The sequence below is a fragment of the Cervus elaphus genome, chromosome 6, assembly GCF_910594005.1.
Source record: "Cervus elaphus chromosome 6, mCerEla1.1, whole genome shotgun sequence".
Taxonomy (NCBI): Eukaryota; Metazoa; Chordata; class Mammalia; order Artiodactyla; family Cervidae; genus Cervus; species Cervus elaphus.
In genome coordinates this window covers 26141523-26157048 of record NC_057820.1, presented here as the reverse complement: position 1 = coordinate 26157048, position 15526 = coordinate 26141523, and the positions used below count along the sequence as shown (strand labels likewise).

At 43.5% G+C, this 15526-nt stretch overlaps 1 protein-coding gene across 1 annotated transcript in view; it reads left to right on the top strand.

The window, feature by feature from the left end:
* The window catches only part of PARM1 (prostate androgen-regulated mucin-like protein 1), a 123582-nt gene that overhangs the window by 74652 nt on the left and 33404 nt on the right, over positions 1 to 15526 (top strand). Inside the window, exon 2 of the mRNA XM_043906472.1 lies at positions 3440 to 4135. Within this exon, the coding sequence (XP_043762407.1) occupies positions 3440 to 4135 (696 nt within the window). The remainder of the gene's footprint in view (positions 1 to 3439; positions 4136 to 15526) is intronic.

Here is a 15526-nt window from a genome sequence, read left to right as displayed (position 1 = left end):
GTTTATGGTCTTCCCCAACTCCTTTTAAATAAAATAAAACCAATTACTTTGACAACAACCAAAGTGTTCAATTCTCTTAAATATTGAGAAAACTGTGTTTTCTGGTTAGATTCTGTAGCACAACTTTCCATCAGTACTGAGCCCGTCACACAGCTGAACGCCTACATCCCTCTGCATCCCTCTTTTCTTCCTTCCTCTGTGCTAACATCTAGCCCATGTTTTTTTTCTTTATGAATCTTGATCATGTTTGGCTGTTACCTAATACTACCCCCAAGGAAGTCACCTCAGAGTTTGGAGAATTAAATAGTTGCAGGCCTAATAAGACATTATGCTTCCCAGGTGGTGTAGGGGTGAAGAACCCGCCTGCCAATGCAGGAGACGTAAGACATGAGGGTTCAATCCCTGGGTGAGGAAAATCCCCTGGAGGGGTCATGGTAACCCACTCCAGTATTCTTGCCTGGAAAATTCCATGGATGGAAGAGCCTGGCAGGCTACAGCCCATGGAGTCACAGAGGGTCAGACACAACTGAGTGAGCATGCTCGCACTAACAAGACACTAGGCATCCATGTATTCATGGTAGAAGGACAGAGACTGACAATTTCAGCAAGGTTCCTACCTTCAGATAATAGCAGGTAGGCAGTTAGACCTGGGCAGCCATGGTGGATGTGGCCATACCCACTGGTGTATAGAGAGGAGTAGGGAAATGTTGGGGTATTTTTTTAAAATAAAGTTCTTAAGTTCGTTCATTTTTACACTCTCCTTCTTTATCCCCTTACTTTTTTTCCCCTCCCTTCCTCCCTTATTTCTTTCCTTTCCCACAAGTACTTATTGAGCAGTTACAGTGACCTAGGCACTCTCTAGGCCTAGAGGAAATAACAGTGCGTAAGACCAGATCCCTGCACCATCGTGGAGCTTACCTTCTGGGAGAAGAGAGCTATAATAGGCAGATAAATAATATGTAGTTTCAGGGAGAAACTATTTTATTTATTAATTCTTTGCAACCCCATGGACTATACAATCCATGGTATTTTCCAGGCCAGAATACTGGAGTCGGAAACCTTCCCCTTCTCCAGGGGATCTTCCCAACCCAAGGATCAAACCCAGGTCTCCTGCATTTGCAGGCAGATTCTTTATAAGCTGAACCCCAAGGGAAGCCCATTTTATTTTATTAACTTTATGAAAAACAAAAAAGAAAAAGCAAAAGATGTGGTGGTTCCTCAAAAAAATTAAACATAGAAACTTGTATGTGTGGTGATTTAGTCACTAACTCATGTCTAACTCTTGCAATCCCATGGACTATAACACGCCAGACTCCTCTATCCATAGGAGTTGCCAGGCAAGAATATTGGAGTGAGTTGCCATTTCCTTCTCCAGAGGATCTTCCTGACCCAGGGATTGAATCTGTGTCTCCTGCTTGACAGGTGAATTCTTTACCACTGACCTAATAGATCAAAATGGAATGACTAATTCCATTTGGGGGCATAGACCCCAAACAATTGAAATCATGGTCCCAAACAGATATTTGTACACTCATATTCAGAGCAGCACTATTCACAATAACCAAAAGGTGGAAGCAGCCCAAGTGGCCATCACTGGATGAATGAATAAACAAAATATGGTGTCTACAATGGGATATTATTTAGCCTTCAGAAGGAAGGAAATTCTGGCATGTGCTGTAACATGGGTGAACTTTGATGATATTTTGCTAGTAAGTGATATAAGTCAGAAACAAAAGGGCAAGTATTGTATGATTCTATTTATATGAGGTACCTAAAGCAGTTAAATTCAAGAGATATAAAGTAGAATAGGGACTGGGGAGAGGGGAAAATAGAGAGTTATTTTTTCATGGGTACAGTTTGGGAAGATGAAAAAGTTCTGGAGATGGATGATGGTGATTGTTGAACAATAATGAAAATGTACTTGGGGCCAATGAACTATACACTTCAAAAATGCTTAAAACATTAAATGTATATGTTAACACTAAAAAAATTTTTTAAACCTTGGAAAAAATAAGCAAGGGGCTTAAATAGGAATGACTTTGGCTAGGACTGTCTGGGAAGATTCGTCTAAGGAGGAGGTTAACATTTGAATAGAGATTAACTAGAATGATGAGAACATGGAATGATGACATAAGGAAATAGGTTTGAATTTTCTTCTAAGCATAACCTTGGGAGGGTTGTGATAAGTTTAAATCAGTTTGATTTATCACTTTATATTACACTGGCTGCTATGTGAAAAGTAGGCTGAAAGGAGGAAATCTGGGAGCTCGCAGACCTATTAAGAGATGGTGGCAGTTGTCTAGACAAGTGACTGGTGGCTAAGGTGATGTTGAGATGATAAGGGAGGTGGTGAGGAGTGACTGGATTCAGATCTGTTTTCAAGGTACGGTCATCATGATTTGCTGATGGTTGGATGGAGGAGGGGCAGTGAGGGAAAGAGATGCATTAAGGATAATATCTGGATTTTTAACTGAGTAACTAATCAAAAGGCCTTGCCATCCACTGAGATGGAAATGACTAGGGGAAAAGCTTGTTGGGAAATGGTCAGGGGTGTGGCGGGGCAATCAAGAGATGTGCTACATAAAAAGTGAAATCATAAACTCGGTGTCTAGCATAGTACAAGTACATAGAAGCCATTTATTAAATACTTGAGTGAATGAATGAAACTGAATGGGATAAATGGAGGTAGGGAGGACAGAAGAAAGGAAACTAATTCCAAAATTTTACAAAATATGAAAAAATTGGCAAAACAACATGAAGGTAAAGACCCCAAGCTCAAATTTGGGAGAACCAGGTCCTAGTCTCAGAAAATATTTCCAAACTTCAGATTCTTTCCTCTTCTCAGCTTTTAATTGGGGACCTCCCCCTTTCTTCTTTCACAGGAAATGTGCTCACACCTTTGTTCGCCCAAGTGGGCAAGCCCATAACCCTTGCATCCCTGGGCCAGGTTGCAGAGCTCAGAACCCTGAAGCAGGGAGCAACCAATCAGTGAGCACCCATGGCAAGGAAGAGCCAATCAGTGAGCTCCACCAGCTTTGCACTTCCCCAAACCCATCACATAAGCTGGGCATCCCCGCAGGCCTTGTGGAACAGCACCTTTAACAGTCCAGACAAATTCTCATAAAGTCACTTCCGCAGAGTGTCTCAGAATTTAAGGGCATGGCTTTAAGCAAGCAGAGACAAGGCTAGTTCACGCCATGTATTGGCTGAACTTGTGCATACTGACCCACTAATTGCTCCTGCTGAGCTTTCAGGCTGGTTCCTACTGATGGTCACCAAGGGAGGAGAGAGCAATTAGTGGGATGAAAATATTTTTAAAGTCACCTTCACAATTACAGAGGCACAGTGTAAAATGAGAAAGACCTGTGAAAATACTGTAACACAGCCTTGCCATGCACTTTTTCACACATTAACCACTTTTGTCCTGGCTCTTCTGCAGGGCTGAGGCTACTGAGCGTGTCTGCATCCATCCTCTCCACTGACTCTCTTCTGCCAGAGACCACCCCACCGACAGCCATCTGGACCAGCTCTCCGCAAAGCCCTCCTGCCTCCCCTTCCAGTGGCCCACCCAACAGCTCAGTCCTCCCAGATTCAACACTGGTCCCCACATCTCCACCCACAAAGAACATCTCCACAGAGCCCAGAGAAGAGCAGTCCACCAGCCCCACCTCCAACTGGGAGGGCACAGACCCTTCCCCAACAAGCGGTGGGGTCCACTTAACACCCACGCCCGAGGAACACAGCTCAGGCACTCCGGAGGCCGGCGTGCCCACTACGGGATCGCACCTGCCCGCTGAGTCTCCCACACTCACCTCCCCTCAAGTGCCAGCCTCATCACCCTCACCCCCATCAACCTCTCCACCTGAGGTTCCATCTGCCTCCGTCAGCACCAGCCACAGCTCTGCTGAGACCAGCGCCGAGCCCACAGGAGCCCCAACCACACCAGAGTCCCACACGGAAGGGCACAGCTCTACCCACACACCTACTTCACATGCCTCGGCCGAGTCAGTGCCCACGGAGGCCACGCCCCAAGCAACTGTGCCCCCCAAAGTGACCTGTATACTGATAGACATGGAGACCACCACCACCTCCCCTGGAGTGATCATGCAAGAAGTGGAGCATGCGCTAAGTTCAGGTGAGTCTCTGGCTAGAACACGTGTCCTTGACCACACTGAGATGCTAAGAATGCTATTCAGTTAACCAGACACAATGGACTGAATTTGAATTTTGGAGTGCAACACCTGAGCTGAAGTATAATTCGCAAGAATTTCCACAAGTGCAGACTTCACTCTCAGTCCTTTAATAATTTCCCCATGATAGTTCATTAACTCTGGCCAATCTGTATGGTTTGTCTTCACATATGTCACAGGGAATGTAAATGAATGAGGCTGGGTAAGCGAAGGATTAAAGCTTACTGACTTTGGATGGAGCTTCCTAGGTTTCAATTCCAGCTCCTGACCTTGAGCAAGTCACATCATCTCTTTGTGCCTTGTTTTTCCTCATCTGTAAAAATTGAGATAAAGAAGACTCGATCGTACATGGTTCTTGTGGAGATTAAATGAAATGACATATATAAGTGCTTAGAATAGTTCCTGGCAGGGAGTAAGTACTCAGGAAATGTCAGTTGTTATGATTGTGCTTGATGTTTTAATGCCCTGTTTACCTCATGAAAACAGTCGAAGAAAGTAGAGCGCAAGTGGAGAGAATGCTTGTTATTTCAAGTCACTGATATATTTCATGAGAAAGTAAATTCTATGAAACATCACATTTGTTTTTATTCTTCCAGCCACTCAAAAAGTTGGTATTAGTTTTATCTTGATTTTGCAATGTTGGAAATTACAACAAAGATTTAGGGTCTTTTCTGAGGTCACATGCATCTGATATTGAGGTGAAATCTGTACCCTTTGGGGTATTGGGCAGGAAAAGGCCTTAGTGGGAACATTTAGCTTCTTGATTAAGAAACAGTGAGTTAAGAACAGCCAGAAGGTGAAAGAGAAAAATGAAGCTTTAGCTCCTTGCCTTGGTAATCCTGCCAGGGGCATAGACTCAGAGGGGAATATTTGTGACTGAGCCACACCGGACCAGCTAGGGTCAAAGAAGTGGTTGTGACTGAGGAGAAATTAACATTTTCGAACAAGCAATGAACAACCACTGTGAATGGAAATCGTGGTAAACAGTGGAGGTAGGGAGAAACAGAACTAAGATTGACAAGACATACCTTCTCATAGAAGAGCTCATAGTTTACTAAGGGAAAAAGTCCAAAAGAATTGCAAATTCTTATTTCAAAGGTCCAGCATATATCAGTGAGAGTCCCAACCAGAGCCAGAGATATTAATATAATCAAACTGGGATAAAGGAATGAATTACAGAGTTACAGCGGGGGCATAAGAAAACCACAGGGGAGCGTAATTACAGAGCTGTCATAAGTCAGGCTTTGGAGGAGAGAAGGGTAAACCAGAAGCCAGAAGGTGAGTCCTGTAGAATAGACCATCTTGGGAGGGGCGGTGACTCAGGCAAGTGACAAAGCTAATTCAAGGTTAACTTCTGGAAGTGAAGGGGATCAATGCTCTGCCCTCTCTCTGCCCTTGCCCTCTGATATACAGCCAGATGCCTAGGACGAGAAGCCCACTGTGGTCCATATGATCAGCCTCCTGGAGGGCGGGTCAGAGAGCAAAGTGGAGAAAGGTGGAGAGTGGATCTGGAAAGGCGAAAGGAGGAACTCACAGTTCAAAAATCGCTTCCTCTGTCCCCATTATCATCCTATTTGTACCTGCGGCTAGCACCTGGCACATTGCATTTAGATGTGTCCTTTCAAGAATTCGTCTGCCAATGCAGGAGACATAAGAGATGTGGGTTCAATCCCTGGGTCGGGAAGATCCCCTGGAGAAGGAAATGGCAACCCACTCCAGGATTCTTGCCTGGAGAATCCCATGGACAGAGGAAGCTGGCAGGCTACAGTCCATGGGGTCACAAAGAGCCGAACTGAAGTGACTTAACATGCACACACGGTTCTGTCTTTGCTTTCTGCCACATCCCCACTTTCTGTCTCATGCTTTCCATGCTTTCAGCTGCCATGAACATCTCAAGCCTGGACTCGGTACCTGGACCAGAGTGGGTATTGACTCAGTCCCTAACAAAGGTGATATCCAAGGACAGGCTTGCCACCTGTGGTCCTGTCTCTTCTCTTTCCTAATTCAGACCTCATCACCTCCAGCATGATATTGTTTCTTCAGTTTTCTAACTAGTCTCCCGTTCTCCACTCTCCACTCTCTCCTGTTCTGCCCTCTTCAGGGTACCATGGATGTGATGGACCAATATTCTGAGCACCTACTCTGAGCTTGGCATGCAAGAATCTCCCTAATCTGACACAACCTGCTACTTTATTCAAGTCCCCCTTATTTAGAGGGAAGATTATCTAAGACAGACCTGTTCTACTCTTCTGGCTTGTATTTTAGACCATGTATCTTGGTTTCCTCAACTCACAGCCAACAAGGCTAAGAGACAAAAAATCAGTGACAGAGCTGGGTCATGCACCAGAAAGTTCTAGTTTTAGGGAATGTGGCCCCCAGGAGGAACTGCAGAGTGAGTGAATGAAGGAATGATTGAATGACTGGAGGAGAACGTGTGGCAGGTGAGAGGAAAATCCCTGAGCATGGCCAGTATACATTTCCTAGACCCAAGGGGATTTATCCCTTATGACCTATTAAATCAAAGAATATTTATTTTGCATCCACCAGGACCCTATGCTTGATGCAAAGAAGTACTAGTAAGGAGAAGACCTGTCCTCTGAGATTTTATAGTTTTGTAGTTGTTCAGTCACCAAGCCATGTCTAACTCTTTATGACTCCATGGACTGCAGCACACCAGGCTTCCCTGTCCTTCGCTGTTTCCCAGAGTTTGCTCAGACTCATGTCCACTGAGTCGATAATGCCATCCAACCATCTCATCTTCTGTTGCCCCCTTCTCCTCCTGCCCTCATTCTTTACCAGCACCAGGATCTTTTCCATTGAATCAACTCTTTGCATCAGGTGGCCAAAGTATTGGAGCTTCAGCTTCAGCATCAGTCCTTCCACTGAATATTCAGGGTTGATTTCCTTTAGGATTGATGGTTTTATAGCTTAAGTTAAAAGAAAGAATACAAGTAACACTTAACACCACTTCTTTGTTTCTTTTTTTTTAATATAATGCCATTTATTTAGAGCACCTTTCATTTGAAGCGTGGTTAATTACCCATATTTTATTTACCCCAGTGCAGGAAGCACAATGAGGCTAAGTGACTGCATTTCAGACTCTTTTGCTGACTATGAGGGCTACTCCATTTCTTCTAAGGGATCCTTGCCCACAGTAATAGATGTAAATGTTCATCTGACTTAAATTCTCCCATTCCCATTCATTTTAGTTCACTGATTCCTAAAATGTCGATGTTCACTCTTGCTGTCTCCTGTTTGACCACTTCCAGTTTACCTTGATTCATGGACCTAACATTCCAGGTTCCTATGCAATATTGCTCTTTACAGCATCAGACTTTACTTTCACCACCAGACACATCCTCAGCTGGGCTTCATTTCCGCTTTGGCTTAGCCTCTTCTTTCCTTCTGGAGCTTTTTTTCCACTCTTCTCCTTATTGGACACCTACTGACCTGGGGGTCTCATCTTCCAGTGTCATATCTTTTTGCTTTTTCATACTGTTTCATACTGTTCATGAGCTGTAGGAGAGGAAGGGGATTGGGACCCAAGGAGAAAACAGGGCATGGTAGATTGAGGTGCTTGTGTGCTGCACCCATCTGGGTTCCACAGTTACAAGCACAGAACTTGCTCTTGTCGAGGTCTCCAGTCCCCTCCACATTGTCACCTCTGGGGGTTAATTCTCAGTCCTGGTATAATCCAACCTAGCACTGGACATGGATGGTCGCTGCCCTTTCTGAAGCGCTGTTTCCACTTGACCTCCGAGACGCCTCTCTCTTGGTTTGTCACCGACCTGGCCAACCACTCCTTCCCAATGCCTGTGGCCTTACTTCACCCCCTCACCTTTCTACACTGGATCACCCCAGGGCCAACACTGTCTTCCTTTCCCCCTAGCTTCTCCACACTCCTTCTCTCCCCACACTCCCCACACTATGACCTCATCCTGCCTCCTGACTGAAATGCCATCCACATGCTGATAACCCAGAGATGTGAAATTCTATCCCTGTTTTGTTTCACTAAATTAAAGACATGTCAACACCCAGCTGTCGATGAACTCCTAGTCTCCACTTGGGAGGCTCTTGGGTGGCTCAGATGTCATGTGGATCAGGTGAACTGCTGATTTTCTCACCCCTCTGTCCACTCCTCTCTCAGAAACCATGGGCTAATCCTAGACTCTTTTCTCACATATGCTGCATCCGATCTCTCAGAATTTCCCCTCATCCCACTGTCCTCTCTCACGTGTGGGACTTGAACACCCTGTAACTGATCTCACTACTCACCACATCTTCACCAGAGAGATGCTTCTCAAGACCCAGGACAGATCCTGTCCTCCTTGGCTTTAACACTCTGTTTGCTTGTGTTTACTTTTAACTTTTTAATTTTATATTGGAGTATGGTCAGCGAACAGTGCTGTGATAGTTTCAGGTGCCTAGCAGAGTGACTGAGCCACATATATACTTGTATCCATTCTCCCCCAAACTCCATCCCATCTAGGCTGTCACGTGACATCGAGCAGAGTTCCCTGTGCTATACAATAGGTGCTTCCTGCTTATAGCAGTGTGTACCTGCCCATCCCAAACTCCCTAACTCTCCCTTCTCCCTACCCTTCCCGGTTGGTAACTATAAATCCATTCTCTAACCCTGTGAGTCTGTTTCTCTTTTGTAAATACATTCATTTGTATCATATATTTTTAGAATCTGCATATAAGAGAAGTCATACAATATTTTTCCATCTCTGTCTGACTTAACTTCACTCAGTGTGACAATTTCTAGCTTCATCCATATTGATGCAAATGGCATTATTTCATTCTTTGGGCTTCCCTGGTGGCTTAGATGGTAAAGAATCTACCTGCAGTGCAGGAGACCTGGGTTCGATCCCTGGGTCGGGAAGATCCCCTGGAGAAGGGAATGGCAACCCACTCCAGTATTCTTGCCTGAAGAATTCCATGGACAGAGGAGCCTGGCAGGCTGTCTATGGGGTCGCAAAGAGTCGGACATGACTGAGCAACTAACACACACACACACACACACAAAATTCCATAGTACAGATGTAATGTATCTTCTTTATCCATTCCTCTGTCAATGGACATTTAGGTTGTTTCATGCCTTGGCTATTGTAAACAGTACTGCAATGTACATTGCGGTGCATGTATCCTTTCAGACCATGTTTTCTGCAGATATATGATCAAGAGTGGGACTGCAGGGTCATATGGTAGCTCTATATTTAGCTTTTTAAGGAAGCCGCATACTGTTCTCCATAGTGGCTGTACCAACTTACGTTCCATGTTGGTGGGGATGCTTGCACTTTTAAATCAGAGTAAAACCCGAAGTCTGTATCGTGTCTGCAGTGCTCAAAATGCCCTGAACCTGCCATCTCTGCCCTCACCTGCTTCCACTTCCATCAGCAAGCACACTGGTAATCTTATTGCTTCTTGAACAAACCGCAGACACTATTGCCCCAGGGCCTTGGCACTTACATTTTCCTGTCAAGTCTTTAAAGGCTCCCTCCTTTCCATCAGGAAGGACTTTGTTTAGCTGTCATCTGCTCAAGAGGCAGATACCTCTTGATACCTCATACCCCTGTCTGAAATAGTAATCGCATCAACATGGGTCCCTTTACCCTTTGCTACTTGCCTTTTGATCACTTACCACTTTCTGACATTGTCTCATTTGTTTGGTGAGTAGGTGTCTGTTTTCTGCCACTAGACTGTCAGCTCATGAAAACAAGGATGTTGTTCACAAAGAGGAACACCCCCAACCCCTGTAAGTTACACTCCTCAACCCCTGAAACAGAGCCTGACATGTGATAGACCCACAGTAACATTTGCTGAATAAATGAATGAGTCAATCAGCCAGTACCAGAGAAGCAATTTAATCTCTCTGAGCCTTGGTCTTCTCATCAATGAAACGGAATAAACATAGCCTCCAAGTGATGAGGTTATTTAAAAGTTTAGTTGAGACAAGAAATATACAGCATAGTGGCTGTTGAGCAATGGCTCAGTTGATGCCTGTGCTTGTTATTTTACCATTATTTACCACTATCAACATTATGATTATTGTTATTATTCTGCTGTTGTGATTACTATTATCATTGTTACTGTCTTTATCATAATGAAGAATGATATTATCTTCAACAAAGTCTTATTGAACTTTCACTGGGAATCAGGCCTCTGGCTAAGCAGTGGGAATTTGGTGGTGAATAAAATAGTCACCCCCCTTGTGGAGTTTACAGTGTTGCATGGACACAACATGGCAAGTAGCCTAAGTCTGGTGGATCCTAGGATGTGTGGAGGAGGACACTGCAGAAGAAGAGGAAGGAAGATTTTAGAACCGCTGTAGCAGGATGAGACAATTACTTGAGGAGCCACTGATGGTCACCAAAGGCTTTGGATCAGGGGAAGAAAATGTTGAGCATTATACTTCAAGAGTATTCAACTGGTAGGAGTACATATATGTAAATTGCAGGGAGTTCAGGACTGGAAACTTGTAGACCAGTTTACACCTGGCTTCTGGTTTGCCATTGACACTGACAGACCATATCGCTTACTACTGTGACTTTAAGAGCTCTTCACTATAAAGTGAATACAAGAGAGACAGTCTTTCAGGGGTTGTGTGTGTGTATGTGTGTGGTTTTTTTTCTTTTCTTTTTTTTTTGGCTTACCACACCATAAAAATTGTTCATTAAAATCATCCTAAGCAGAGGAAATGAGATTCACATTCATATGAAATTTACTGAGAATTTACATGTTCCAAAAATGGGCTAGTGATTCACACAGATTATCTTCAGAACATTCAGAGCCTTCTTATCTTCAGAACATTCCAGTGAAGTGAGCTGGATGGTATCTGTTCTTTTTTTTCCCCAAGTTTTATTTGTTTATTTATTGGCTGTGGTTGGTCTTTGTTGTTGCACACAGGCTTTTTCTAGTTGGAGCAAGTGGGGGCTGCTCTCTAGTTGCGGACTGAGGGCTTCTCATTGCAGTGGCTGCTCTTTTTGGAAAGCACAGGCTCTAGAGTACCGATTCAGTAGTTGTGGAGCATAGGCTTTGTTGCATGTGGGGTCTTCCCAGACCAGGGATTGCATTACAAAGAGGATTCTTAACTACTGGACCACCAGGGAAGCCCGGTATCTGTTCTACAGGTGATTAGTTGGCCCAGAGAGGTTAAGTGACTTAAGCTTTGACTTGAGTGACTTGGCCAGGATTCAAATTAATTCTTCTGAGGGACCCTAAGTCTTCCTTCCCCCATACCCATCGTACTTGAATTCATAGAAATGAAAAGATTGTAAGGATCCATGGCCTCCAGACCTGGTGTGGAAATGAGCCACATGAGATGTCAAATGCCCCGTGCTGCCAGCTGGGCCTGAGGGGCAGGAGATGGGAGGAGAAGCTCATGGCAGCTGCAGCCATCCCAAAGCGTCTGTGCAGAGGGAACAAGTTTTCAGTTTTGTCTTTCAGTTTTTGTTTGGCTTTTGAAGGAAAAGAGAGCCGTGGTACGTTACGTGTGGGTCATCTTGTGTTATTAAATCAGAGCTCTTCAAGGGTGAAGACTGGGACTCTTACATGTTTGTGATGCCCTGAACTAGATTGAGTGGTGCCATGCAAAAGCTTGAGGGGCAAACTGATGTCGCACACCAAATTACACTCAAATCGTCCCCAATTCCTGCAGATGCAAAATTTCAAATTATAGTCCCTGTGCTTGCTGCAGACCGGATATTCTCTTTTGTCTGTAAGATCCAGGTGGCCACTGGTCTTAGTCTGTCCTATGCTTTCCATTACAAAGAGAAGGACTCCTAAATGTGAAAATGGGTGAAGGCCTTTGAACTTTAAATTGCTAGTCTGACTCCGTATCTATTCATTACGAACTGTGCTAATAAATACCCTGAAAGAAAGGACACCAGGCAGGCACAGACATCTAATCCTCTCTGCATCAATACCTACGCAGGACTTTCAGCTGTCAAAACACCTCCTTATTCCAGGCTAACTCTTAGGATGAAAACAGATTTCAAAAATGAGTTAATTCCTAGGAAAGGGGGAAGAATTGTTTTTAAAGTATACATAGAAAGATTCTAGGGGTAAAAAAAAGGAACTTATAGTAAGTTAATGACCAGTATATTTAGATGATATATTCAAAATATATAAGGGAGGAATGATGATTTAACAAACAAATATAAAATAACGTTAAACATTTATTGATCAGATTCTTTCAGATTGCTCAGAATGCATCAGGGAGCAATAATCCTAAGAAATTATTGTATCTACCTTAGGCTCGATTTTACAAATATTAAATCCTGGTACATGCCCAGGCCTGGTGAATGGCACCAACATCTTTCACTTCAATCCTCCATCACCGAATCCTGTTGGTTTGAACTCTTAATAGGTCCCAAATTCATCCACTTCTCACTCTGGTTCTCATCTCAAAGCTCCCATAACCCCCCTGTGATAGCCCCTGACTGGTCCGTTCATGTCCTCTCCTGCACCAATCTACCATCTTGCTGGTTCTCCACACAGAAGCCAGAATGATAATTAAACACAAATCTGATCAAAACACGTATAAGCTCACTATCACCAACATCCCAGCCCCTCTGGGGCATCCACTGCTCTTAGGATGAAATCTACAAGCCCCCCAGAGCCCCAGCAGGGGCAGGGCTCTGCCCACAAAGCCTGCCTCATCTCAACTCCTACCCCTCCATCTCTCCATCTCCCATGCCAGCTCTCTCCTGGTTCTATGTACCTGTGACTCTCCCTCTTGTCACAGGGCCTTTCTTAGCCTGGATGCCTCTACCTGGAACCTTCCCACAACATGTCATCACTTCACCCAGTGAATTCCAATTCACTCCTCAGGTCTAGGCTCAAACATCTCCTGTTCAGGAAGTCTCTGCTGGGGCCCCGAGTCCAGCTCTGAACTGTCACAAATTCAGTTGTTACAAACTTACAATTCAGTTCTTTGCAATTTACAATTCAGTTCTTTGCTTATACATTTACTTGTGTGGCCCTTTGTTCACAGCTTACACTGCTTTTTCAGGTACATGGTGGAATGGGTGTTGTCTGTTTGGGCTCATAAATATATCCCCAGCACCTAATAGTGTCTGGCTCAGTGCAGATGTACAATAAATGTTTGATGAATGAGTCAATGAATGACTTTTAATGACTAAATACCAAGACAATAAAGATGTATATTCACTTCACCTCATAAATTCTAAACTTTGAATTGAAAATGAAGAGAAATTAAACATTTTTACATTATCTTAATCTGTTTTGTCTACTATGAAAAAATACCATAAACTGAGTGATTTAACTACAAATATTTATTTCTCACAGTTCTAGAGCATGGGAACTTCCAAGACCAAAGCACCAGCATTCCTAGTTCAGAGCTGAGGACTTACCGCTATGTTATCCCACGGCAAAAGGGCTGAGGGCGCTCTCTGAGGTCTGTTTCATAAGGACACTAATCCCTTTCATGAGGGCTCCACCCTCATGACATACAGACCTCCCAAAGGCCTCGCCTCTTAATACCATCACATTGCAGGTTAGGACTGTAACATGTAAGTTTGGGGGGTACATATAAATGTTGGGATCCTGAAGACCTGTGCACACCCCTCTAATACACCATCATCGCTGTTGTTGTTCAGTCACCAAGTCACGTTCAACTCTGTGGCCCCATGAGCTGTACCCCACCAAGCTCCTCTGTCCTCCGCTATCTCCCAGAGTTTGCTCAAATTCACCAGTGAGTCGGTGATGGTATCTAACCATTTCATCTTATGCTGTCCCCTTCTCTTTTTTCCTTCAATCTTTCCCAGCATCAGGGTCTTTTCCAATGAGTTGGCTCTTCACATCAGGTGGCCAAAGTATTGAAGCTTCAGCTTCAACATCAGTCCTTCCAAGGAATATTCAGAGTCGATTTCCTTTAGGATTGACTGGTTTGATCTTCCTGAAGTCCAAAGGACTCTCGAGAGTCTTCTCAACACACAGTTGAAAAGCATCAGTTCTTCAGTGCTCAGCCTTCTTTTTGGTCTAACTCCTACATCTGTACATAACTACTGGAAAAACCACAGCTTTGACTGTATGGACCTTTGTTGGCAAAGTGATGTCTCTGCTTTTTAATACATTGTCTAGGTTTGTCATATATTTTCTTGGTCTCCAAAATCACTGTGGAAGGTGACTGCAGCCATGAAATTAAAAGACACTTGCTCCTTGGAAGGAAAGCTATTACCATCATTATAGATGTGTAAAGGGCTGTCTGCCTCCATAATGGGGTCCTACTCATCCCGTTCCTACCATGCTGCTCTTTTCCCATCATGCTCCCTCCTGTCTTTGGTCCCCGTGGATTGCAAGGCTAACAAGAATATGAATTGGTTTAAGCCCTCAGTCACATTTTTTTCTTTTGTACCCAATTCTTTACACTTTAGCTAAACCTCTAAGCTTGCTTGGAGTTCCCATAAGGAACTCCAACTGTCAGATAATATTTTAGATTTTAAAATATTCTGAATTCTACTACTTTTATTTCTCCTTTGGTTTACTTTTAATTTTTTATTTTCATTTTTTAACCCCCAAAACATTTTGTATTGGGGTACAATCAATTAACAATGTAGTAGGACTTTTAGGTGAACAGCAAGGGGACTCAGTCATACATATTCATGTATCCATTCTCCTCCCAACCCCCCTCCGATCCAGGCTACCACATAACATTGAGCAGAGTTCCATGGTCTATACAATAGGTCTTTGTTGGTTATCCATTTTAAATATAGCACTGTGTACTTGACCTTCCCAAAGTCCCTAACTAGCCCTTCCCCCACAGCATCGTTTGTTTACTTTTACTACCTAAATCTTAATCTGACTTTAAAATATTTACAAAACATCCTTTGAAAAATCTATGGCAAGGTAATAAAATCAGCTAGTTACCACTAATGTTGTTATCTAGTAGCAATGTAACCTCATCATATATTTTAATTGTCTTAGTATCACCGTTCATTACATTTGGAAAGTTTGTCTCCATGGAATACTTTCTTTCTTTCTTTCTGCTTCATATATGTTCATCAGTCACATATGACTAAATGAATAAGTGATTTTGGAAATGCTTCACTGAGGACACTGATTTAGCTTATAAGCACAGCTGATATCATAAATGAATCTATGGCTTGTTGGCTCATTGGGAAAACTTGCTGGAATATTCTGATTCCATATCCAGACTGAACTCTTACTGTAATCTTCTGAATCAAAGGAGCATGTTTTTTTGGTTACAGAATGCTAACAGGAACATGAAACTAGGTCAGTACTAACCCACTCTCTTCATCAGAAAATGTTCTAAAACTCCCACCCCTGTGTGTTGAGTCAGGAATATTGCA